At 39.8% G+C, this 27,338-nt stretch overlaps 1 protein-coding gene and 1 long non-coding RNA gene across 4 annotated transcripts; one reads left to right on the top strand and one right to left on the bottom strand.

The window, feature by feature from the left end:
- Positions 1-2,594, bottom strand: LOC143157086 (uncharacterized). Its single transcript, XR_012994734.1, has 3 exons — positions 2,371-2,594; positions 1,157-1,292; positions 1-633 (listed from the first exon to the last, which is right to left on the bottom strand). It is a non-coding gene; the product is annotated as an uncharacterized LOC143157086 (long non-coding RNA).
- Positions 2,347-26,432, top strand: STEAP2 (STEAP2 metalloreductase). Of its 3 annotated transcripts, none has more exons than XM_076331562.1 (6): positions 2,347-2,413; positions 3,241-3,381; positions 7,120-7,644; positions 9,319-9,846; positions 11,493-11,657; positions 18,138-26,432. In XM_076331562.1, exons 3-6 carry the CDS (start codon positions 7,153-7,155, stop codon positions 18,420-18,422), a joined length of 1,470 nt encoding a protein of 489 aa, XP_076187677.1. In that variant the 5' UTR covers positions 2,347-2,413; positions 3,241-3,381; positions 7,120-7,152; the 3' UTR covers positions 18,423-26,432. The 3 variants fall into 3 exon arrangements, with proteins under 3 accessions (XP_076187677.1, XP_076187676.1, XP_076187675.1); XM_076331561.1 differs by lacking the exon at positions 2,347-2,413 and adding an exon at positions 2,784-2,830 and having other exon boundaries at positions 7,123-7,644; XM_076331560.1 differs by lacking the exon at positions 2,347-2,413 and adding an exon at positions 2,784-2,830.
- Positions 26,433-27,338: the final 906 nt, after the last annotated feature.

Below are 27,338 nucleotides of genomic sequence, written 5' to 3'. Positions count from 1 at the left end.
CATAATTTGAGAGAACTGTAACTATCCAATTTCATCGTCTCACTAAAGAGACATGGTCCAATTTTGCAGAGAGTTTAAGTATATAAAAGGCATGTATATACCCTTGCTCTCATACCAAACTCCATGCAAAACAGGGACCTCTTTATGCTGCTCCTGCTTGAATGGATCAGTTACGGAGCAATGGAAGGGAGGCTGTAGTTGTTTTAGTCCCGATTTCAAATGAGGAAATTCAAACTGCAAAACCTCAAAAAGGTGCAAGGAAAACATAGGATCAAGTTAAATCCTCCAAAGTGCCTTGATTTTAATTTTTAAATGTACTAGATGATATAAAGTTAGTGGTGTCTGTTCAACAGGCTGGTAAATGGCCACGACTCAAAAGATTCCTCATCTACCCCTGTGCACAAAGGCTAAGGCTAGGTAGGTTTGCGCATAGTGAGAGGAGAAACATTGGAGAAGAAACGAACAATGTAGGTGAGAAATGACACTGAATGACACCCAGTGGGAACCCAGGTGGGTTAGGCATGAAGGACCAGGGTCGGAGCTGGCACACCCTGCATAGCACAGGCTGGAAGACAGAACCTGTGACGCTTTCTCATGGAAAACGTAGCTAGTGAGCAATCGCAGGCCAAACAGCTGCAAAAGAAACAGGTAACAGAATTCAAGGATCATTAACCATACTATCTGCATAAGAAAAAAGCCCTCTCCCTGTTACAAACTCAACACAGATCTTCTAATGCATCACCTCCTAAAGGACTGAGTCTTCTGTTCAAGGCTTTATGCTGCAGTAATAATATAAAAAAACCCCACAGGAAAACAAGGACAAACATTCAGATTTACAGTCTTCTTATTAAGGCTATAATTCAAATAAATTAAGAATTATAGGATTGTGACTACTCTCATTATGTACGATGCACTATGATTTTGAGGTGCATGAATTAGTCTCATGACTAAGGAGAATCAGCCACAAATAATGCAGAAAAGAATATTCTGCTTTCTTTTGGTACATTTGTTGGTTGGACTAAAATTTTTGAACATGTACTACTGTAGTTGTACTGGCTACAGAAAAACAAGCCTAGAATGACAACTTTTGAATCAATAGCAAAGAAAAGGAGAATATTCGAACAAGAAACTGAAGGGCTGAAATGGTAGTTCTCACCATGGAAAGGGCATTTCTGAGTAGTCTATCAATGGACTCATCCTTCCATTGACTTCCGTGGAGTATTGACCCAGTCCTCACCGTCTGGAAGCTGAAAATGCAGTTTGGAAAATCAGGCAATAGGTTTTCTGTGCACCTGTTTACCAAATTAAAAAATACTTTACAAACATGTTTTCAATGTCAGGAAAATGACTTATTTGATAATTGGGGGAAAATGGCTTCTGAACTACAACAGAAAAGTTTCTCAGCCCTGTTTTCAAATTCTACAGCGTGGTTGTTTGTGATTATATATTGAAACAAATGTTTGAATTGATTATATGTTCATTCTGTTAAAGTCCTCAGTTAATGCACTACAGAAACAAGTCAGCATGCACACACAAAGGATGAAAACAGGTATGTCCAGTGTTTCACTGTGATCATATGGCTCCTTTTCAATCATCTGTGCATGTGTTTGTCAGTTTTTTGCTGCAACATGAGCAACATACATCATTATATATGTTGGTCAGTTTTAAATGTGTTAAACACAAAGAGTTGAGGGCTACACATTGTTATATATACAGCATAGCTTAATGAAAGATGGAATTTGTTTGGTAAATCAGAAAACGTTAAAAGCAGAAGCTACACTTTTTCAGGAAAAAGCTCCATTTGTCTTCAACTGGCAATTTCCTTGGGCAAGCAATGTAGAATTCAGATCTTGGGGTTTAGCTTTGCTTTTATGCAGTTGAGCCCTCTGTGTCCTCTCATTTTGTTTAACACTAAAATCAGAGCACAACTCCCACCTGCACAGAGTACACCGGGTACACAGCAAACACGGGGAGCAACCTCCCCGCTACCCACACCCAAGGAAGCCGGCCTGGGCCGCAGGGACATCCAACACACCCTCGGAATCAATTTTTTACAATGAGGGTGGTGAAGCACTGGCACAGGTTGCCCAGAGAGGTGGTGGATGCCCCATCCCTGGAAACACTCAAGGTCAGGTTGGACGGGGCTCTGAGCAACCTGATCTAGTTGACGATGTCCCTGCCCACGGCAGGGGGGTTGGACTAGATGACTTTTAGAGGTCCCTTCCAACCCAAGCCATTCTGTGATTCTAAGACTCTATAAATCCTCACCCGCGGCCCTGCAGCCGGCACCAGTTGAGGGCCAGCAGTGCCCTTCTGCCGGGAGAGAATGAGGAAAAGCGGCCGGAAGAGGGTTCCCGCTGAAGAACAAACCTGGGCCGGAGCAGCCGAGACAGGGCAGGGCCCGGGAGGAGAGGTGCGTTTTGCCCTCAGGGCCGTGAGTTCGTCTGGGGACCGGCGAGGTCCCCGCGCTGTGTCGGCGGGACCCTGGGGCCGGGTCTCTGTGTGCTGGCGGCGTTACGCAGGCCCGAGGGGTTTGCGGCCGGAGCGCAGCGACCAGGGGCCGGGGCCGAGGGCACCGCGGGGCAGGCCACGCCCCTCTCTTTCCCCACACGCGGCCGACCCCGGTGCTGTCACCCCGCCGCCGCCTCAGCCCCGGCGGGAGCGCGCCGCTACCCTCCCGCCCGCGGTGGTGGCGACGGCGGAGCGGCCGCAGGGGGCGGGTCGCAGCGGCAGGAGAGGCGCCGCCTTCCCGCCCGCCCGCCCGCCACTGCGGGGCCGGAGTCTGAGGAGGAGAAGCGGCGGCGCTGGTCCTCCTGGCGGGCGGGAGGAGGTGAGCGGCGCCGGGGCCGGGGCGGGAGGGGGCCACATCCCCGCCGGACGCCTCCCTCAGGCCAGCCGTCGCCCCGCGGGGGGCTCCCCGCTGCCCCTCGCTGTGGCGGCGGTCTCTCGCCGCAGCTGCCCCCGTCTCCGGGCAGGCTCTGGTGGGCCTGGCGGTGTCGCCCCCCCCCCCCCCCGCCGGAGCGGGTCGGGCAGCGGGGCTGGGAGCGGTCCGGCCCGCGGCAGCCGCGAGGGGTCCCCCGGTGCCTGGCGGTGGCGCGGAGCCGGGGTGCCTCCGCCCCGCGGCGGCCGGGCCTGGCAGCGCTGCCCCAGCTCTGCCCGGGGGGACGGAGGCGGCCGAGTCGGCGACAGGCCCAGGCGGTGGGGTCGCCGCTCTTGTCACGGGCGATGTTGTCGTTGCAGCTGGAGATGCCGGCTGGGACCTGGGCCCCGCCGAGGTCCTCTGGGGTAGATACCCGCATCGCGCTGCCGCCCGCTAACCTGCCGAGCGGGCACCGGCCTTCACCCGGCGTCCAGCCAGCCCCTCGCCTCAGCCCTCACCCCGTAAGTTCCCGCCCGAGCGGATGGTCACAAATTCAGTGACTGCCCGGCTTTCTGTTTGTTCGTTTTTCTCCTCCAGTAGTTATTTTTCCAAGAGCAGTTTTTCACGTCTGTGTCACCTTCTGGCTGACAGAGCTCTGTAGTGTTTTCTTAAGTTATCTAAGGGCAAATGTCAAATTTATGTCGCTTCTACTATTTTTTATATCTGTGAAGCCAGATATTTTGTAAAAGAAGGTTGGTTTTGTTGCAGTCTGTTCCTGAATAACCCACCTTAGCTGTTTCTTACCATCTGCTTCCCGTCTAACTATTTACAAATTGATTGCTCAATAACTTAAAATCTGTTCAGAGGCTGAAGTTAGGCTAACAAGTCTTTGCTTTCCTCAGTCCTCCTCCTCCCCTCTTTTAGAGGTATGCGCTAATCTGCCTCTCTTGTCCTCTCTGAGTTCTCAAGATGTCGCTTTGATCAGCATTTTAAGCATCAAGGGTGGATTTCATAAGTGTCTGCTGACTTGAAAATCTTTATCTTATCTTTAACTTTATCCTGTACTCTTAAATCACCTTTTTCCACTTTGACCTCACCTTCTGTCTCCCTGTAAAAGGAATTTCATTAAATATCTATTCACAATTAACCTTTCTGCTGGGGGCTGAAATAAAGAAGACACTTAACACTTTGTCCTACTTTGTGTCACCTATAATTTGTTCCTTTTCCTCTTAAGTTATAAACCTTGCCTTCTGTCTTTTATTGTATTTATGGAAACTTTACTTGTTACCCTTTATGTCCTCCACTAGTTATAACTCATTTCTGTACCATTGCTGTTCTGATTTTATCCCTACATGATAGCACTGTCTCTTTATACTGTTCCTTAGCCGTGCACACACACCCCTTTTTTTTTATTTTTTGTGATTTTTCAGGTCATTAAAGCTCTCCTGATGCAGTTAAAACAGTCTTACACACTCTCTTTCCTCTGAATTGCTGTTGTGCATTTAATATAGTCCCCTTCAGTAACTGCCAGCTCTCTGATCTCTTCCATCTCTTAGATTATTTGCCCAAGAGTCATGTCTGCCTATTCCCTGAGGTTTTTTTATGAAGTCTGTTAGTTTTAGTCTGTTCTTCACACTCTACTTTCCTTAGAACAGGCAGTGAGAAACTTTGGCCAGTGGGCCAAATTCAGCTCACCAGAGCAATTCATCATGTCCAAATCCTTGATGCTCACTCTCCTAAGGATCCTTTGGACAAAAACTGAAAGTAGGCTGCAGTATGGTTAAATGGTACTGGTAGACCATTTCCTCACGGTGGTTCCCTTTCTATCCCAAAGTTCTGCATGACCTTCATGTCACATGGCATGAACTGAAATGGGCCTCTGTAATCACATGGTGAAAGCATACGTGTTCTGTCATATCCAGTTGATGTGTATCTCTTATCTGATCAAAATATAGCTATTCTCATTACGTTCCTGGATGTGAACCCATCATGGTACAGGAAATACTGGTATTTTGGTCATGTGTAAGATACATTTCAGGTCATGTGGTAAGACAGAAGTCAATGTTTTCTCAGTGCATGCATACGTGGTCTGCCTCTGCCAGAAAGATTCACTGTTAAGAATACTGATTTTGTGGTCACTTTCACATATTGCTTTCCATCTTTAGAGTCTCAGTCCAGTTTCAGTGAGCTCTTCCCTTCTAGTCAAAGCTGAAATGAAAAATGCCCATTCTTCTAGTAGCTTGCTCCAATTTCTGAAACACAAAGCTACTTTCAATTGTGGGAGGCTGTTCACCACACACACTGCATTCCTAGCCGATGCCTCGGTAAAGTCCCCCACTGGTGATTAGTTACCATCGTATCAGCTCTTGGATGGTGGCTCAGGAAGAGGTTCATTAAACTCCTCCTTTCTATGTGGTCTGTTGTTGATTGGTCCCAAGACAGCAAATTCATGGTTTCTCTTTGCTCCTTCTTAGCCTGCCTTTCCTCATTGCTTCCTTCATTTTCAGAACTCATTCCTTTTCTACAGTGCAGAACCACTTATGTCATAACTGTGGTTTCATGTGAAGACTTCCCTCCTGGGGGTTGTTTTGTTGGTTTTTTTAATGTCTTTTTGTCTTTGTTACAGCTTTACTGCAGTTCTGTGACCTCTTCTCTCCAAAGCTATAGCAGTATTTCTTTTAATTTTCTGTGAGCTTTAGTCTCTGTTCTTCTTCAAAGCCTCTCTTACTGCATTGAATTTGAGTCCTAAAACTCTCTTCCCTTTTAATATTGCATGAAATCTATCTCTTCCTGCCATTAGCATTTTGTGGAATGCTGTCCCATGTGCTTGTCTCCAGGATTTGTCTTCTCTGCCTAGTGAGAAAAATTCTGTTAAGCATATTTGTGACCCATGGCCTTGAATCCTTTACCCTTGCACCCACCGTTAATCCTTATACATCCATGGCCAGACCTAGCAGTCTGACCTAGCAGTGTCATTAGTGATCTCATGAATAGGCCTTGACAAATTTCCCTTGTTGTCTTTGCCATTGGATCCATGTGTGCCACCCATTTCCCTGGCTGACAGGTGAGTATGTCAGATGGATGTCTGTGTCATGGTGGTAGCCATGGCATTTGCAGCTTTGAGACTTTTGCATCCCTTCCTTCCTGGCCTATATAGGATACCACGATAATAACCTGCATAAGCTTTTAATGGAATTCAGCTTCCATGAACTCCCTGTCCTTATGCCAGTCACAGGCATAATATTTTCCATAATTACCCAGTTTTCCTTACATGTTTCTTCTCATTATTCCATTGACCATTAGTTTCAGGAGCACAAAGTTATCTTACGGTCCAATATTCTGGGGCAGTGGAAGATAGGGAATAGGAGAAGATGGAAAAAATATCATAGAATCATAGAATCATAGAATCATTGAGGTTGGAAAAGACCTCTAAGATCATCGAGTCCAACCGTCAACCCAACACCACCGTGTCCACTAAACCATGTCCCTAAGTGCCTCATCTACTCGTCTTTTAAATACTTCCAGGGATGGGGACTCCACCACTTCCCTGGGCAGCCTGTTCCAATGTTTCACCACTCTTTCAGTAAAGAAATTTTTCGTCACATCCAATCTAAACCTCCCCTGCCGCAACTTGAGGCCATTTCCTCTCGTCCTATCACTTGTTACTTGGGAGAAGAGACCAACACCCACCTCGCTACAACCTCCTTTCAGGTAGTTGTAGAGAGCGATGAGGTCTCCCCTCAGCCTCCTTTTCTCCAGGCTAAACAACCCCAGTTCCCTCAGCCGCTCCTCATAAGACTTGTTCTCCAGACCCCTCACCAGCCTCGTTGCCCTTCTCTGGACACGCTCCAGCACCAAAATGTCCTTCTTGTAGTGAGGGGCCCAAAACTGAACACAGTATTCGAGATGCGGCCTCACCAGTGCCGAGTACAGGGGCACGATCACTTCCCTGCTCCTGCTGGCCACACTATTTCTGATACAGGCCAGGATGCTATTGGCCTTCTTGGCCAATTTACTTCTGTAACTGTGTTATTGAAGTGCTTGAAGTATTTTATGTTTGTCCTTGTATTAGTGACACATTGCAAGACAAAATTGATTAGCACATACTTTATTAAGGGAAAAATATAACGTGAAACTTAGAATGACATATTTTGTTCCCAGACGTGTTTATGGATCTGATGTCTTGTAAAATTGTATGATGCTGCATTTTTCCTTCTGTTGCTTTCACCTTTTTTTTTTTTTTCTTTTTTTTCCCCCAGAAGAAATCGTTGTAGGTTTGGTGTCTTGGAAGTATGGAATCAATCTCTATGATGGGAAGTCCTAAGAACCTCAATGAAACTTTCCTACCAAATGTTGCCAATGGCATCAAGGATGCCAGTAAGACCACAGTAGGCATCATTGGAAGTGGAGACTTTTCTAAGTCATTGACAATTAGGCTTATCAAATGCGGGTACCACGTGGTCGTAGGAAGCAGAAACCCTAAACTTGCTGCCGAGTTCTTTCCCCATGTGGTTGATGTCACTCACTATGAAGATGCAGTAGCAAAAACAAACATCATTTTTGTAGCCATACACAGAGAACATTATGCCTCTTTGTGGGACCTCAAGCATTTACTTGCTGGTAAAATTCTGATTGATGTCAGCAATAATACAAGAGTAGACCAATATCCAGACTCCAATGCAGAGTATTTGGCATCACTTTTCCCAGATTCCCTGATTGTCAAAGGATTCAATGTCGTTTCAGCTTGGTCACTGCAGTTAGGACCAAAGGATGCCAGCAGACAGGTAAATGTTATATTTGTATTAATTTAAGTTGTTTGTAAGATGAAAATGACAGGAACTGAATGTAAGCAGCCAGAACTCATGGGATTCATCCTGCCTGACTTAACGTACCTAAAATGTTGGGCCTTTAGTTTAAGTTTTAGTAGCCAATAAAACTCTCAGAGTCTAGTTCATCCCACAGTAAGACATCTAGAGTAAGTGGTCCAAATTGTCCCCTGGCATGCCTGTTTATCTTTAAAGATTGCAGAAGAAATGTGGGTACTAGCTTAGACTAGACAGCTGACCTTTAGATGACTACAGTCAGAGGAGAGGAGTTGGGTCTTAATGTCTTCTGTAGGAAATACATTAATTTTTATCCCTATGCTCTATACAAGGATAGAGGCAGTCTTTCCCAGTATATTTTAGTTTCAGTATTGGTTTACATGGGGTGAAGTATTGAAGGAGATGCACAGGAATCTGTGCATCCCAGGGCTCAGGAGTCAGCTGTTCTAAAAATGCTTGCATTCAATGTAACAGCAAAGTGAATGAAAGAAATTATCTAGCTTTTAGAATGCCCCAAGATCATAAATATGAGGAAACAGACGGAGGCACATATGTTTCTAAGGGATCATTCATTTGATCCAGGACTGCTTGGGTATATCATGTTCAAGTTCCTTCCCAGTATGTTCCCCAAATCCATCCTGCATATAGAAAAGACAGGTTTATGTTTTTCATGCTTTGCTGAAGTGATACAAAGGATTTAAGCCTATGCAGGAACCCAGTCCTTCACAGCTTTATGGACTCTGAGAAATGCATGAGAAATGACTGGTGTAACGTGACTACTGGAGACTAAATTGAGTTTTCTGGCACTTCAGGTAGATTTCAAATGGAATGCAATTGATATAGAATTAGCATAATTTTAAAAATAATCTCACCGTACTATTTTTATCCCCTTTCAGAATACGGCTGCACTATAAGTAATTAACTTCTGTCAAAACTGATCATGTTTGCTCTAACGCAGATGCTCAGAAAACAGCATTGGGCAAACTATAGCCCACTGTACATTTTAAAGGAACTTCAAAGTACTTTGTAGCAGTACATTTCTCTCACTATGTAATAAACTGGTCTTTAGAAGGAGTTCTTATTTGGCTGCTGGTTTTTGTCTTTTCTGTTAAACATTAAGTTTTTGTGGAAATCTGGATTGTGAAGTTAAGCTAAAATTGTTATACATGGAGAGATTACACAGTTCTCCGCTTTGCATTCTGTTTATGCTACAGCTGTTTTAGGGTCATCATTCAAGATTCCTGTATTTCTGAGAGACTCGTGATTTTCTGAAATGCTTCTAGCCATTGTTTCAAGTTCAGTCCAGCCCTGTAGACATTTCAGTGTGGGCGGTTTCAGTGTGCAGGTTACCAGGGCATCCCACAGTCAGCTCATTATTAACTCCAAGAAAAAGCCAATTTTGTTTTGGTTACTCTGTTGGTAAATATGCTAAGTGTACATATTTTCATTTTGGCTGGATTTGTATATGGTTTCATTCTCATCTCGGTGATAGAAGCTGGGATAACAGTGTACAGTTTTAGCAGTAGTGCTGTGGTTTTGACCTGGAGGCCCTTAAGGGTTTTTTATGTTTTGTTTTTTTTTTACCTTTGAGTCTCTTTCTCTGACTACAGACAATTCACTTGACTTTCCCAACAGGTCTATATATGCAGTAACAATGTTCAGGCTCGCCATCAAGTTATTGAGCTTGCCCGTCAGCTCAGTTTTATTCCTATTGATTTGGGGGCATTGTCATCTTCAAGGGAGATTGAAAACTTACCTCTGCGACTGTTCACACTGTGGAAGGGGCCTGTGGTGATTGCCATTAGCCTGGCAACGTTTTTCTTCATCTATTCCTTCATCAGAGATGTAATCCATCCATACATGAGAAATCAGCAGAGTGACTTTTACAAGATCCCCATCGAGATCGTGAACAAGACTCTACCAATTGTTGCTATCACTTTACTTTCTCTAGTGTATTTATCAGGACTTCTTGCAGCTGCTTATCAGCTCTACTATGGTACTAAGTATAGGCGATTTCCACCTTGGCTGGACAACTGGCTCCAGTGTCGAAAGCAGCTTGGACTGCTCAGTTTTTTCTTTGCAGCAGTGCATGTGGCATACAGCCTCTGCTTACCTATGAGGAGATCGGAGCGATACTTGTTCCTCAATATGGCATATCAACAGGTAAGCCAATCTTTAGTTCAGTAAGCCAAAAATGCCTTGGCTGTATGCATATGGCTCATGAATACAATATATATGTTTTCTTAATCTGTTTCACTGTTTTCAGCGGAGAATATTACGGGTTATCTTATGTATAGCTAGTGCCGAGTAAGAAGGGAGACTAAAAGAAACATCTGTGCATTGTGCTCACCTCATGGGTCAAGCTGCAGTCAAGTTTGTGTGGTAGGGGAATAAAGGATGTGTCCTACTTAAATCCCTGATAGTAATATACACAAGGAGAATGTAGGATAGACAAGACAAGAGCAACAGCAGGAAACTTCTGAGTTTCTGAGGTATGTTCCTCTCTATGTATACTTAACATGTGGGGGAAGTATGTATATCGTAAGTGCATTTACAAGTGTGAACAAAGTATAAGGGTAGATACTATAATAATGATTACAGATACAACTATGTTTACAAAATGAAAATGCTGTTACTTTGTAACATTTTGGACCAGTAGTAAAAATATTTTATTTATTAAAAAAATCTGTGAACATTATCTATTCCGGGCAATAGAAATTAACTCTCAGTTCCCAGGAGCAATTGGTCTTGCATAACCCTGAAACAATCTCTGACAAATCTGTCATCCTTTAGAAGAGGGTGTGATGCTCCTGTCTGTCAGAGAGGTAGCTTATTGTCACCTTTAAAGTGGCAGAAAAGCAGCATTGCCAGAAAAGCGGCATTGCCATTCAGCACATAAAGTTTGCAGGAAAGAGAGATGTGATGGAACAGAAAGAAAAGCAAACTAAGGAAATCAAATCAAATGGAACAAATTAACGGGGATTGGGTCCACAAATTCTAAAAGGGCTAGCATGAAAAATTGAACTTAAGAGAAAGGCAGGAAGAGCAAAACTATAAAAGGCAGCAAGAAACTGTAATTGTTCACACTTTGTATTAGTAAAGGACCCACTGATACTTTTACTGAAAAATTATCTTGGTTTTAATAATATTGTAAAACTCTCACTTGCTAATATTCCTAGTGAAACTCTTTCAAGACATGCCATATCACAATAGTTCACCTGAAAGTGGAAAAATAATTGAATATCCAAGCTTCTTAATTGTTAAGAACCTGAGTTGTTTCTTTTTTCTGGTAAAGCTCTCCAATGAGAACAATCTTGGATGTATCTGATGTCAACAGTGAAAGAGGCAAAATAACTTGGACTCAGTATAGGGAGCTGAAGCAAAACCAGGAAATGATGCTAAACTATTTCTAAATGTAACAAACTAAAAACAAATTGCAGATTACCCAATTTATGTTATAGAATTTAAGTTTCCAGGGTCTGAAGAACACAGCTACTTTTCTACAGTATATAGGAATGCGCAGATTTATCTGTTTTTATAACATAATTGTTATAAATAGTATATAATGTTACATTTTCTTTTAACAGCTCAGATGAGTTTCCACATTTAACATATTTTTAATCTAACAAGAGCCATTACCAGCAGTAAGGAAATAGTTGTTTTTCTCCAAGACATGAAGAAACCTCTGAAATATTTGACCCCATTTTATAGTTGTCCTGTGACTGTAGAGTTTTACTCAGCAAAGTAACTTCTGTTGATATTTTTAATATTCTGTAGAATAAAGTGCTTCCTTTCTGCTCTTTCATCAGGTTCATGCAAATGTTGAAAATTCTTGGAATGAGGAAGAAGTGTGGCGAATTGAAATGTATATCTCCTTTGGAATAATGAGTCTTGGATTGCTTTCTTTGCTGGCAGTAACTTCCATCCCTTCAGTAAACAGTGCCTTAAACTGGAGGGAGTTCAGTTTTATTCAGGTGTGTTACTTTTTAAATAAGGGGGTTTTGTTGTTAATAAGAATTCCTTGATGATGATCATGATCATGATCACAAACAAAAGCACTTTGCAACATGATGAGAGCTTTTTTTTATCCTCTCTCTGGTAAGTTAATAAAAACAACATATCCTTACTCAGCAGATATATTACCATGAAGGTGCTTTAAGCATTTCATGAGTGTTAGAATAGGAATTTGCATTTTACACTTCTTGGTCTTAAATAACCAATGTAGCTAAGACCAAATGAGCACTAAGCTATTCCTTTTCCATTGTTAGAATTTCTTGCTAAATTCAAATTAGATGAATTTGGACAAACTTGCTAAAGGCAATGATACTGATGAGGTACTACTATATGTAGATGCACAAAACTGTTAAAATTGAAGACTTAATTTGTCCTGCAGGATTTTTATTGCACAGCCCTCTGACAGCCGTGGTGTCATTGATTCAGTTTTGCTTCCCCTCCACTGTGTGGGAATTAATACAGCTCTCAACTGCGTTATTCCCATTAGCTGAAAATACCCATTAGTAAAATATGAAGCTTTGTTTATTAAAAGCAGAGGCTTTTCCTGGTCCTGGCATGCCTTCCGCGGCCCTCTTTCCTCAGATAAATATCTACTACAGGCAGACCTAACCAGCATAAAATACTGAGAAATATAGGCTTTAATAAACAGCTTAGTGTTTGCTTCCAAACAAAATTGCCATTAGTTTTAAGTAGCAGTCAGTGATAAGAACTTCTATTAGGATTCAGTCTTGTGATAAATTTCCTAAGTGCATACACACAATTTTGGGTTTTGTTATGTTTTGTTTTGTTCTCTGACTTTGGATTCAGTACTCTAGGTTTAACTCAGTCTTTTCTGATTAATGTTTTCTCAACACAGATACTGTAATAATATTGCCTAATTGTTAGTCCTGTCACTGTTTACAAATTCCTACCTTCAGAACACAGGCACTGGCTTTACTGTTCAGGGCTTGAGTTGCACTTCATAATTTACAGACATTTTAGAGGGAGTGATGGGGAACACTTCTTTGGCTGTAGTTGTCAGAGGTCTTCTGTCTGTAAAGTCTTCCCTTCCCCTAGGTTTTCCATTGGTGGAACACTCCAGGTAGGCCTACAAAAAGTTTGCTGAAATATTTTTCAAATTAGAGTTCCCCTGACAGAACTATTTATTTTCACTCATAGTTTTGAGCCTTCAGAGGGAGTAAATACCCATTTTGTATTGTTGCAACATCCCTGCCATCCAGAGTTCTCTGTGAGGGGACAATAGTACTGCTCTTGGGTGATGTAAAACATTAGTGCAAAAGGGAAAAATATATGTTCACTCATGAGTGAGGTGATGCCTTTATCCAATAATGACTTCCAGCCACAAACCAAGCATTTGTGTCTTGCTTTTCCTTACTCAAATTTCCAAATTTCAGGCTTGTGTGACTGAGTCAAAACCCACACAATAATCACATAATGATATGTCTACAGTTTCTCACCTCAATACTTCCCACTGAGAACAACATGTTATTGTTTGCTCATCTTAGTAAATGCAGTTTCACCAAAATAAGGGTCTGGCCTCCTCTAAAGAGTTTTACCACTAAAACATACTCAGTCTTGAGTCCTACTAGGAAAATCTGAGTTTAGGATTAACAGATTATTAACATATACAGTATAGACTATTTTCTAGCCTTGTTCCAGTAGTACAAGCCCTGAGCAGCATCTCCCCTACCTACAGTGGTTCAAACAGCCTTCTACCACAGTCTTCCAAATACTGTAAAGAAACTCCAGTTGTGAATGTTTTTGCCCAGAAATCATTGCTGTCTTTGATATCCCCAATTATTTTGGAGATGCCTCCATCTTACCTAGCGTGGTTTCACAACACAGGCATCAGCAGCCCCAAAAATTCCAGCCTGCTTGATCAAGGGAAAAGGACTTTAAGAGGAGAAGCACTGCAGGCTCCGCTCATTCCCTCAGTGTATGAATATGAACGAAGTGAGATATGAGACAGTGGAATACTGATGCAAAACGGAGTTACTGTGTCAGCCCACAGAGAGCTAAGAGACCAGCAGAAAACTTGAGTTGCTGCAGTAAAGAGCTGACCACTGTACAAAACAAATATCTGATTACTTCATCATGATTCAGAGAGAAACACTCATAACATCCAGATGGAGGAGCCACAGAACCAGGCAGTGATGAAGAGTTTGCTCAGTAGGAGATCCTAGATGATGGAAACTTAGCATGAAACTTTGCAGGCATCTTAACATGACGCAGAGTTGGAGCTTACTGAAGAAAGAAGCAGTGAAGAAGCTGGGGCTGATAAACCAATGTATCAGTTTTCTTAAACGCCACTTCGGTACTCTTCTTTTTCTCTTCTAAACATACTTGGGTAAGGAACAAAGGTAGACGTGGGCAAGGAATAAAAAAGAATTCATATTTTGACAGAGCAGGCAGAATAACTAGCCTAAACCAACACACTGCAAACAGAAAAAGGCATTTATTGAAACCAGTCCTTGAGCGTTCACATAAATTACATGGAAGTGGAGAATGTTGTCTGCAAGCAGTGCTGCACTGGGTCCTTCAGTGTTCTGAAGGAAGTTAAACTGTAAATATATAATTTAAGTATAAATGACTACTGCTTTTGTTTTCCAGTCTAAGAGTTCAAGTCCAAAGCACATCAATCAAAGTGGCAATGGACAGAGCAGACTGGCTTTGAAAGCTGAGCTTTATGTCTCTTAGCAAAAATCAGCAGAAATCTGCCATTTGCATAGTAGGAAGCTAATCTTTTTATAAACATTCCTTTTATCTGCTAGGACAATCCTAAAGTTTTTTGGAGACAGTATTCCTAAAACTTCTCTTGCACACACACTTTGAGGAAGGGCTGCCCTGCCTTGGTTGTCACACAAGAATAGGATACTTTTCTCCCAGATTAAAGAAGAATGAGGCTTGAGTATTTAGCCAGTTTATGGATAAGATTCCAGCCAGAATTGCTACAGCTTGTTTGTAAGTTTAGCAATATCCTGTTACTGGGGGAATCTGAAGTATACCTTGCATAAACATAGGCTTTGGAAAATACCTTTTGTATATATAAATGGCTTGGAACTACTCAACCATTGTGAAGGTAGAAATTCCTGAAGGAGATTTGCCCCACAGCAGATTTGTGTCTCTATATATGTACATCTTCCTGGTAACATTTTAGGGATTTTTATCCTGCATCTTTTCCACTCCTCTAACACTTTTTTTTCGCCCCAAACAATGCCAATTTGTCCAGTTTATCAATGGCCTTGGCTGGGAATCTCCCACATTGGCTAAAAAACTGACTTTGATCAGGAAGGAAAAAAAACAAAACAGGGAAGACTTAGAGAAAAGCTAAAAGACTGGGGAGTCCGTAGGAAATGTGCTAATCTATTACTCAGCTTCCAGAAAACACAGTATTATGAAAGATAAGGAAGCAAAGCAACCAAAGATGTTCTTCCCCTTTTCCCAGCAGCCATCCTAGCGCCTAGGTGGAGGGTTCCCAAGACTTAAAACTGATATTGCTACTCATTCACCAATGTGAATTTACCAGTCAAAGAAAAGTAACCCTTCTTGCTGCTTTCAAAAGTCCTCTGCTCTTAAAGAAGTTATCATCTTGTGCCTCTCCTGGCCTCCGTGTGGTAACATCAGTGTAAGTGATCTTCCAGCTCTCGTAGACATACTCATCCCTTTCCTTTTGTGTCTTAAGAAGCCAGGAAAAGATGACAGAAATGCAATATATATATTCCATCTGAAGCACAACTACATTTCAGGAAATCCATTGTCTTTGATCTCTGTATTCCCTCCTCCACATTGTCCAGTCATAAACTTGTGCAGAAGAAAATAACCTTGCATACCTGAATGGTAGCAGCTCTCTCACCTTTCCAGTATTAAACAGATTGCTTTCTAGCAATTAGTAACTCCCACAGCACAATCATCATTTATTTCTCAATAACTGAAACATCTTTCATGTTAGCATCCATATGGATGGCCAACTTTGGAATATGGCTTTCTGACACTACCGCTGGCCAAGATTTGTAGTATGATCCAGTGCTACCAACTGATTTTATTTTTACTGTTCAGCTGCCCAACAGTGCCTTTTCCTGCACTAGCTGATGTCTTTTTGTCCAAGCCTGCTTCAGTCAGTTCTGAGTTCATTTTACTACTGTACAGCCATTGCTGTAGTCTTTGAACATTTGCGGATACAGAAAAATCAAGTCTTTATAACAAACAGAGAAGTTTTGTACTGACACAGCCTCCTGCAGTGGAGTTTTACTTAAGTAGCAAAGGCAGCCAGTCTTGCTTGTACTTCTGGAAAAGTCATTGTCAGTAGCTGCAAGCTGGGATAAATGCTCTTAATGGAACTTTCTAGTGCAGATCTGCCCTGACTAAACAAACCAAAGACTGCACAATGCAAAGTTGTGTGGAGGACATCCTCTTTCTAGCTAAGCGGTGTTATTACTGTCAAAAGTACAGCACAGAAATACAGCAAGTAAGGGCCTGGTAGAAGAAAATACCATTGGTAACTGACAGAAGCTCCTATAGGAGTGTCTTTGTTGTCAGATTTTTCGATGAGTGGTTGAAATCGTCCAGTACATACTAGCACATGCCCTACCAACACTTCAAAGAAGCATATGGCAACTTTCCACAGGGCAAAAAAAAGGACTTAATAGAAGTGCATCATATGTTTTTCTTGTCCTTGTGGTGTTAGTTCAAAATGTACTGATAAATGTACTGATGTACTGCTTAGCTTCCATTTTGACCATTGGATAGAAAGACATATATAGATGTCTCTGTAGTTTGCAGATGGAATTTAAATAAGCATTTTTTTTTTTTTAAGTATTTGGGAAGAGTCTGTATAACATTTCCCTCCTGTTTCTTTTTCAAGAATTGTTATAGTTCTCGTCAGTAAGCCTGATGAAGAAATGAGGGATATGATTCATTTGTGCCCTTCTCCCTGCTGGCAGTGATATAACAGCAATGAATTCAGGACAGTCATACCAGCAAAAATCTGCAATAACATATTCAAACATCAGCTTTGATAGTATTGTTTGCTATCCAAATTTCTTACCAGAACTTCCGTTCAGATACCGCATATGCCATTTTCATATCCACAAGTGGTTGTCTGATTGTTCTGTTTCTTATGGAATATTTTGGGAGCAAATTGTTCTTTTTTAAGAAGAAAGGTGCAGGATATCTAAAACGTACCAACATGGCTCTGCAACCATTGGCAAAAAAATGCATAAATATTTGCAAGTTAAAAAACATGGTACCAATCTCTAGAAATCAATAAAAGTATTTTCCTTTTTGTACCATTGTATCTGTGAATCCTTGCAAATGGTATTAGCTCAGACATTCTCCTTTCCCTAGAAACTGGTTAATCTTGAAGTAGAAAGAATGAATTCTTTCACTATTATAGACCTTAGGCTGCATTTTTCTCTGCCTGTCTGTTTACTGGAATTAAACCAAACCTTGGTAGCCAGTTACCTTTCTTAATATTCATTCTCTGTTTTGATGATTTTCTACAAACGTTTCCCAACGAAGTTACTCATTACATCAGTTTTGGCCAAAAAGAGTTTTTCTTCATTTGAAATGATCACCATCAGAATTCAAAGCATAGTACTCTTTTTTACCATGGTTTGGCAAAGTCAAGGTTAATACATTTAACTCAAATCTGCCGAGCAATAGAACTACAGGATTCTTAAAAGGGCAGATTCACAGAAACGGTGAATGACCGCTATTAGCACTACCTTCTGTGGCATGCTCTAGATTAGGTGATAAGAGGTCCTCTGCAGGGTGCTGTGGAAACCTTGTACTTCACGTTTCATCCAGCACTACCTGTTTATGATAAACTGCATCGTTGCCTTGTGCCATTATGCCCAAGTCCTGCAGTCCAGATATTCCCGTTAACCAGCAGGCAACAGCTGATGGAGAAGGGTAAGGGATGGTTTATGCTAACTTCAGACAAGTGGATGTAGGCCACTGTGAGGAAGAAGCAAACTGCACCTCTCAGAATGATAAAAATCTGGAGTGTTAGGCCCAGATCTCTTCCAGCAGAATTGCATTGTTCCATAATCATGAATCTTGGAAGTGATCTATCCTCATAATTTAGAAACAGGGAACTTACTTAATTTCCAATCACAACTAATGTTGTTCCAGTAACTTCACTGGGATTGTTCCTTATTCGCATACATATCCTGAAGTTGACTTCCATTACTTAGAATTTGGGCAAACAGCATCTTCATTTCAGCTTTGACTAAGGCCTATAGATGCTAGCAGAGATATGTTATAAATCAGTGTTCAGTCCATAGTTTTCAGAACATGTGAACTTAAAACCACATACTGTTAATTTAAAATAGTGTATAGGTAAGAGATTTTAACATGATGTCTAATAGAAATGTCAAAATAATGGGTTATGAAGGACCAAGTACTATTATCTCTTTTTCCTGTTTTCTCTTTTTTCGAAGTCTACACTTGGATACGTTGCTCTGCTCATAAGTACTTTCCATGTACTGATTTACGGATGGAAAAGAGCTTTTGAAGAAGAGTATTACAGATTTTATACACCACCAAATTTTGTTCTTGCCCTTGTTCTGCCTTCCATTGTAATTCTAGGTAAGATCATTTTACTTTTGCCATGTGTAAGTAGGAAACTGAGGAGAATTCGAAGAGGATGGGAGAAAAGCCATGTTACAGAAGAAGCAAGTGGGTCAGTTCCTCATCTCTCCCCGGAAAGGATAACTGTGATGTGATGATAGACTAGTATTTGTTAGCACTGTTGTAGATGTTTGGGGGGAGGGGTTTGTCATAAACTTGTATTTTCAGGAGTTTAGTTAAAGTATGAGTAAAGTCACTGTGGACTTGCTTGGCATATAGTACAAGCTCTCAACCAAACTATGAGAAATTTATAACTAGAAGACTACTACTTCAGATAACTACAAAAATATTTTCATTTTGAATTACAGAGGGCAGATGATTATGAAATCAGAATTTTTTAATGCTCCTTTGCACAGTTATATCACAACAGTATTTTATTACAACCGTGCTTTCCAGATATTTCTTTGACTTAGAGCGTATGTGTCAGAGTGCTATTTATTAATACCACATTTTCTGGGCAGTGTTTCTTTTATTAAAACCACACTTCTGGGTTACTAAGTTCAGAATATATACTAATAGAGTTAATAATTTAGGAAATAATTGGGGTTTGAAACAACTTAATTTGTAATGATGTGTGTATTGCACATGTACAGTATATTTATTTGTGTGTGGTTTTACACCATTCCATGATTTGAATATGCAAAACCAGTTTCAGTTATGGTGTAATTGTACATCTTGTAAGCAAATGGTATTGTACTAACAGAGTCGTCTTTTTTCAAAGTATCATCACATAGGATTTTAGACCTTTGGCATCTTTATATTTCCCTACATCATATAATGAAAATTCAAAACAGTGTTACACATGTATAGAAAAACTTGCAGATATGTGTGCAAGCAACTAGTTTTTGATTTTAGAATGATTTTGAAATATCAGGAAATATTTTAAAACCAAAAAAAAAAGCTGAGAAATCTGCAACAATAAAAATCCATTTTCACTGTGAAACCTCCAGTATGTTGGTACAACAGGGAAGCATCACAATACTCATGTTCTATATGTTTCTACACTGACGTTTCAGTTATTATATATGAATTTCCCAGAGTCTGTCTTACAATCTTAGTATCTTTTTGTGCAGATACAATCTTCTATTTTTATATAAAAGTCTTACTTTTACAATAAGTGTCTCTGGGATATGCCTGAATTTTTGAGAAACAAAATTATTATTCTTATACTTAAAAGTGAAAATTTATCTTTAAATCTTGACATTTGCATTTCCTGTGGGATTCAAAGTAACGTTCACAAATACTACTGCTTTGTCAAGTTCTACTCTTCTCTAACAAAATAGCCAAACTCAACTCATATACCTTCAGGCCACTCCTGCTTAATTAGCAAACCCTTTATTTCAGTGAATCAGAATGTGTATTTGGTCCTAATTTTGTTTATTTGTATTAAATTATATTTTTCTTACCTATATTTGCACTGTTTAGGATCTCTGACTTTCTTAGCTGAACCTTCATTTATTATTTATTACTTTGCAAGAACTTGTCATCAATATGATACATCAGAGATATACAGTACTTAAGCCTGAATTTATCCTTAAACATCACTAGTCCTGTACATCTCATTATCGCCGTTTGTAGTGAAACCAACAGCTCCGCAGAATGAGAATAATCTAGAATCAAAATCTGCTGCCAGTTACACCAGCCTAAATCTAAAGAGTTCAGGTTAGTTGTTCTTAATTTCATTTCAAACTCAAAAAATCTATGACAATTTTATTTTCATTGTAGTATCCATATTCCTCAAACTTGCACATCAAGCCTGTGTATATTCAGGGATGTTGCAAATCAAGAGACAGTTGAACTTTCATTTTAAGCATGTTCAAATCTAGAGATGAAAAATAATATATTTGCATGATTTTTTCCAGAATTAAAGCATTTTTTATATGTCTTTAAACATGTTTTGTATCTAATAAGAGGTCAGTGAATTCTTTTTCTCTTTGAAAATGGAGGTTTGTGAAAACATCTTTTTGGGGAAAAAAATCGACTATATTTCATGTGTGTCAACAGAAATTGAGAAGGTTTTTTTCAGTTCACAAATTTTCAATTTCAAATAGTGGGAAAACTCAGTTTTATCCTCCTTTTAAAGCTATGGGGTGGGGGGAAGCAATTGGAAAGAGAAAATTCATTTTCTTTCACAATTTTTTGAAAAGTAAACGACAATAACAGCTATAATTGGTCAGACTAAGGTCTTTGAGACTTGTCTCCAATAGCTGACAAGTGGCAGATGCTTCCAGAAAGAGGTCATATGTCCAGTGATTCTTCTCCTGACATAACCTCTCAGCCTCTTGGAAATCAGTATTTTAGGGCTTATTTGAGACAGGTGCTGCCTCTGGACTACTGTATTTAATAGCTACTTCCTCCAAAAATTTACCTAACTCTTTTAGAAATTTGAAACTTTCCCAGTTTTTTCCAGGAAAAGAAAGGAAAAGATGGAAGAGGAAAAAAAAAAAAAAAACAGTTCAATAATCTATCAAATTAATAAAAAAATTTTGCATTCTTTATTTTTTCCAAAAACAAATCAGTTAGTTTCAAGGTACTAGTTTTATTGTCCCACCTTCAATATGCAGCTATTTCAGTGATACATGTGGTGATGCACAAGCACAATATATTTTATCAAACATTCTAGACATTAAGTGAAAAACTTGTCGTTGTTGGAGATAGACAGGAGCCTAAATGAGTAAGAATGAGATTTTCACATAAGAATGAAAAACAAGTGACAATTACAACTTCTAACTTACTATGCCTGTCTGTAAATACATTCCAATACAGAAAGCTGTATATTTCTTGAAAGGCTTACAGAATTACACATAACTGAATTTCCTGGCCTGTTTTCCTGTTCCATTATTGCAAAGGGAAGCCACACAAAGCTTACGCATTTGTGCTTCAATCCTTTAAATAAAATTAACTTAAAAAATCTTAGAATACATGAAGTCTTGGAGAATTTTAATGGGATAAATACCACGCTACATTCTACCCCAGTCCTCTGCATGAAACCTGATTGAAATCACTAGCATGGGATGGTGTAACCGAGAGCAGAATTTCATATCTCTGAACAAATTTAGGGCAGAAACCATTACTGTTGACAATCTGATTACATTTCAAAATTAAATATGCTGCTATTATTTTATAGTAATTCTACACTTCTGTAGAAAGGGTAATTAACAGTCAAGTTCCCTACAATTATCTAATTCATTTGATGCAATAGCGATAATGTTGCAGAACTAAGATACTGTACTAATTGAAAATTACTGTCAAAGTCTGTATATTTTGTACTGTAATGCAACCACTCACAGTATACACAGAAATGTATTGGCCCTCTTTCCTATGCAAAAAGTCATTTCATCATTAAATTTCTTCAAGAGTGTTTAAACTGTTACATTCTGAACTGCCAAAGGTGTCTGGAGAGAATAATGATGTGGTGTTCCTTTTTTCAAACTGCGTGTGTAGAAAATTAAAAATGTGTTTTGATTTTATAAGTTACTTGAAAGGTTGAAATATTGAAGTATTACTAAATAGATGATATTTTTAGATTAAATATATGAAGACATTTTGTGAAATATTTGTGCTACAAAATGACATACGGTTTCCCGTTAGGCCATGTATTTACTTCTAACTGGAATAACAAGTTTACTTGCAATTTAATATTTTGTAGTGTTCTTTAAGGACCAATTCACTCTAACAAGACACTGTTAAGTCTGAAAGTAAAATGACACTCATGCGTTTACTACACATTATGTATCATATCATGCATATGTTTAGTCACATAAGGAATCTTTATTCACATCATCAAACACATTGATTTCTGTAGAACTCACATTAGGATTTCTCATCGGGAAAAGACCTGAGGCTAAAAGTTTAGTTTCGGTTGCCTAAATATAAACAACTAAATTCATTTAGACATCTTAGTTACTTGGGAGAATAAATACATATTTTGAGGAATAGTCTGCTATAAAAATATTTTTGTGTAGCTTTATATAAATTGCTTACTGCCTAATGAAAAATGAGTAATGAAATAAACTTCATTTCTCTTCATTACTGTTCAGTAAAAAAAAAAATAGCGCTTAATATGTAACAGACAACTGTACACATCATATTAGAAAATGGAGACCTCTATGTATTTAGCAACAGGTTATTTGTTTTCTATGGATATTAAGGTATTCTTTCTTAACATTGTCTAAAATACAGTTCTATTACAGGTTCCATATGTGTCTTTAATTTTATCTTACAATTCTATTAACTGTGGCAACTACGTACAAGTTAATTAAGCACCCATATTCTTGAATTATTTAGAGATTAATTATTTTGTAATTGTTTTGCAAGTTCTTTGCATATCTAGCTTGTGGTAATGGTTACTGTGAATTGGTGCCATGTTTAACTTTTTGTTCCAACATTGTGCGTTATATGATGTGCCAACATGAGAAAGTACATTTGTATTTTTATTTGGCATTAATTGCCTATAAAATAGTGTGTCTGTGTGTGTGTGTCTATATGTTATTAGCTATACATGCTGCCCAACTAGCACTAAGGGAAATTATTAATTAATATAAGGCAATGAGTTCCCAAGTGGCTATAAATTTCACAGGTATGAATATAGTTAGGAAACAGCTTTCCTCTGAATGTCAAGATTGCCTCTGAAAGTTAGATATATCAGGTGCAAAAAAATTAGATAGATTGAGTTTTTCAGTGTAATATTTTCATATATGCAGTGGTAATAGATGCATATGCATAGTTCCTTTGACAGTGCATCTCCTAATACACAAGTTTTTGATTTCTTGGCTGTTCATCCTGTAGTATTTTCTATCAATGTGATGAGTAATGTTGCAGCACTGATATTGTATCAGTATATGATACTGCTTGAATTAATTAGATTACAGCCTTTAAAATAAGTGACACATTGAACTGACTTGAACAATGATCTCTATCATTATATATTGTTTCTCATGCCTTGCTGGCAGTGTCTTGCAGTGAGCATAGTACATCTCCCATGTGCAATATTCTCTTTGTAGTTGTGTTTGTCAATTTGTTTGTGCTCTCTCTCTGAACAGGGCTATTATAAATTATTAGTAATGCTTTTATCTATTTTTCCATAGACTGTGTTTTACACAAAAATCAATAAAAAGTCAATGTCAGGTATTTGGCTTTTTCTTCTGTGCTTGTGCATAATAAATTTTAGCTTGCTTTTCTTTATAATATGTGTGTGCTCTGATCAACATTTTCTCTGAGAGGTAGAACTTGAATGTGAGTTCATAAAAAAAAATTCTAAAGGGCAATTTGTTTCTTTTGCAATGGCTGGATGACAGATATTTCACACAGACACACTGGAAAGCTATATCCCATATTCTACTGTAAGGTATTCACCATGTTTTCAGAACACAGAGTGAGCGCTACGGTACTATCAGCATATATTCAGTCCGCTTTTCATTCAACAAACAAAAAGTTTGGCAAAAGTGAAAACTGCTAGGCACAAGTAAGCTTGCCAGGTGGAGACGCTCTTCCTGTTTGGTTGTGTGTGTGAGAAAGCATTACTGTTTAAATGAGAAAAACAGGTGTACCACTTTGCAATCCTTCATTTGGAAATGTATAACTTTTTTCTAAAGAGGCTTACGCCAACATAAGAGGAAAGAGGAAAAGAATACATGAGAGGTGAAATCCTGCTTAACTAGAGGTCAGCAGCATAAACTGTTCTGAGTTCAGAGAAGTCAAGATGCATGAGTCAGTGAAGCTGGCAGGATTCGCATTGCTTTCACATTAAGTTGCATAGCCTTCCCAGATTCCCAAATGGAATTTAACTGTTTTTAAAATTCAAAATATTCAATATCTATTTGCACCATGCCTGACCTAACAGTAACGTTTTGGTCCTTGAAGTCTGTCTTTTCTTAGCTTTTTTTTAAACCTCACCCTGTTTCTCTATATCACAGTGCTTGTTTTACTGAGTGTTGATACTACGCTAGCAGCTGTGGCCCCGAACTTACACCTTTGTCCAGCTGTACCTTGTACTGTACAAAAGTGTTGAGTTCTGTCTACTGTGACTTACTGCATTTCCTTAAAATAATAAAGATCAGCATGAAAGTCCCCCTCAAATCCATACCACCCAATGACCTGAACACTGTATTTTAATAGTATAGGCAGGTAAATCCAGATGTTGGAAGCTCTGTTGACTTTACAAGTTTAAGGCCGAGTCTACTGCCAGCCACTGCACAGGTCTTTTTTTTTTTTTCTGTGGATATCAAACACAGGAGGTCTGCCAGGACAGTTCTACACTTTCCTGTTCCTACGCCTGCCTTTCTTTTTCCCCTTCCTACTGACCAAAAAAAGAAATGAGAATGAAGAGGAAGACAACAGACTGATTCTTAGAAAGACTCTGATTTCTGTACTATAAACAGTTCAGTCATATTTGATAAACAGGGCAGGTGGCTTTGGAAAAAGTCTACAGGTTCAATACAGCCAAGGAAAGGACATCACTTGGCTAGGGCTGATGACCCCCATTGCAGCACATGAAAGGTGTGTCCTGTACTGAGTAATAGTCCTTCAAGAGCTTGCAACTTAATTTGTAAGACAGCAAATACAGAGTGGTAGAGGAAATCATTCACTCAGCAAAGTCAACAGGAGATGAATGGCAGACCTAGATATGGAACCTTGATCTTCTAATGCACAACTGTGTCCTACACATTTGGCTACACAGTCCTGTAGTTTTATGAAATTTAACTTTGCCTCAAGAACAGAGTTTGCTGAAATGTCTCTTCACACCAAAAGAGTTTGTCGTCAGTCAAAACAGAAATCCTCTCTACAGCAAGTCTACTTTTTAAACATATTTCTTAGCATTTGTAAGACAACATATAATACGTGTGAATTAATACTCTCAGAAGCAAGGTACTATAGCCTTGATGTCTCAAATGTTATTTGTTACCAATGGAAGAGGTAAATGTGATAAAAATACAATATAAGCCTGTTTGGGGCAGAAAACCGTTAAGTAAATATTTTCATAGTTGATTACAGGTTTTTGAGGATGGACATTTGCCAAGGGCAGCAGAATCCCTGTAGTCAAACTTGCACAGTGTAGCTTTCATCCCAATTTTTAAAAGCTTCATTTATGAAGAAGGTGCACAGTGACCAAATGGAGCTTTGCAATATGATCTTTGGAACAGTCAGCCAACAAATGGCATGTGACTTAAGCTTATAATTTACAGACTAAATTGCCCAATTTAGGTATGTTCTCTATACATTTGTCATCCAAAACACAAGCAACAGAACTTAAAACCACTTAAGCCACAATAAAAGTAAATTTTAGGGTTTTTTTTCATAAGCTTAAAAACTTTGAATACATACAACTTCAGTAAGTATCTGGGCACCAAGCAAAAAAATATATAATCCGGTTTGTTCAGCACTAACTGCTTGCAGGCCTATAAGCATTGTCATTACAATTCATCTCAAATGCTTAATAAAAAATCTTATTCCATCCAGTGTAGGCCCAGATACAAGACAGCCACTGAGAATGTCCGCAGAAACAAATGTTTAAGTAGAACATGGAAGGGCTAGTAAAATGGTTAGAGGAATGGAGAGATGTGTGTACATGGGTGGATGAAAAGCGTCAAGCACCAGCTCCAAGACTGGCAGCTGCATTGTCACGTTAGGTCAATGCACTATAATGTCCTACAGGTCCTGCCTTTGTATGACCTGTGTCCTGTGAATGCAACTCAGGATGTTATGGGTGACAAAGTGGTCATTGCATTTTCCAAATCAGAGACCCATTGTATGCTAGGCTATATTTTTGCTATCATGTTGGAGTTGTATACAGGATGAACTTCTACAAAATGCAGAATGTGGATGGGTGCATGCGGTATGGTGTATTTTCCCTTTGATGGAGTGAGAACTGTATAGCATATGTGAGTACTAAACATGATATGCATCTTACTTATTTCTGAAGAAGGCAAGTATGAAATGGGAGGTGTATAGCATGCAAGCTGAGAAGAATGAAAATAAACTGTGTTGGTTATAGTTGGAGCCATAAAGGTTTCTTTCTTGTTTCTGTTATCAATCACTTCCTTTCCTATAAAAGCTGTCTGGACACTCAAACAGCTATCTTAGCATTTAATAAATTCATTCACGTATTCAGATGTTTCTTTGGAAGTTAAAACTTATTTGTTAATGAAAACTGAGGTTGGTATCAACAGTGCCTGCAGTCAAAGACTTGGGATATGTGCATATCCAAAGTTGCATACGTGTAACTTGTCCAAAGTGTATCCAAATCTTGTGAAGGGCAGCTGAAGTGAGCAGCCCAGCAGAGTGCCTGTGACCACACAACGAGGTGTCACCTTTGCTGCAGCCACTTCTGGATACCCAGCTCTCTTCCTCCGGGCATAAACCCAGCAAAGGGCCTGGTGTTCCCAGACAGTTTGGCGTTGGCGGGCTCAACCACACTCCCATCTTGGAGACAGCGTTTCAGGATATGACCGCATGCCCATTAGGTGTACATGTATCCCCATAGGAGCAGCTGTGCTCGCAGCTGAGAGATGCCATAGCAAACCTAGGGATGAAAAATATGAGCAAGTAGAAAATATCCAAATCCCCTTATGCTTCTGTCCCTGCCTTTATTACTTTCCAGGCATTAGTCATCCATTTTGTATCGGTCTATGCAGAGGAAAGACATCTTTCCCCCTCTTCCCCACAGCCAGGCTACCCCAGCAAGGCTGTCCCATCTACGCTAGGGTTTCTCATGGTGGTCTCTCATGGTGGATTTTTTTATGAACAGAAGTTACAGACTGACCAGCCTCCCTCCTCCCGCTCCCCAGCAAGTGGGAGAAGCCCAGCCTCTGCACCGCACATGGGTGGGGAAATGGTTTTCTTGCTGAGGAACCATTTTATAACAGGGTATGAAATGGCGTTACTGGTAGGGTGGAGGAGGGTATAAAACATGGGTGTCACGGCAGGGGTGTAGAGATGTAGCACCGGAATGGGGCAGGAGGGGCAGGACTGGGGCCTGCAGGCCGCGGGGGGGGGGGGGGCACGGGGCGCGC

Source organism: Aptenodytes patagonicus, chromosome 2 (genome assembly GCF_965638725.1).
Source record: "Aptenodytes patagonicus chromosome 2, bAptPat1.pri.cur, whole genome shotgun sequence".
NCBI lineage: Eukaryota > Metazoa > Chordata > Aves > Sphenisciformes > Spheniscidae > Aptenodytes > Aptenodytes patagonicus.
This window is presented reverse-complemented; position numbering and strand designations above follow the sequence as displayed.

What these genes read in the sequence shown, in the direction of transcription:
- STEAP2 (XM_076331562.1), top strand. Translation starts at nt 7,153, where the DNA reads ATGGAATCAATCTCTATGATGGGAAGTCCTAAGAACCTCAATGAAACT. An exon ending in TCAATATGGCATATCAACAG is followed by an intron (nt 9,847 to 11,492) that starts GTAAGCCAATCT and finishes CTCTTTCATCAG; the next exon opens with GTTCATGCAAATGTTGAAAA. An exon ending in GGGAGTTCAGTTTTATTCAG is followed by an intron (nt 11,658 to 18,137) that starts GTGTGTTACTTT and finishes CTTTTTTCGAAG; the next exon opens with TCTACACTTGGATACGTTGC.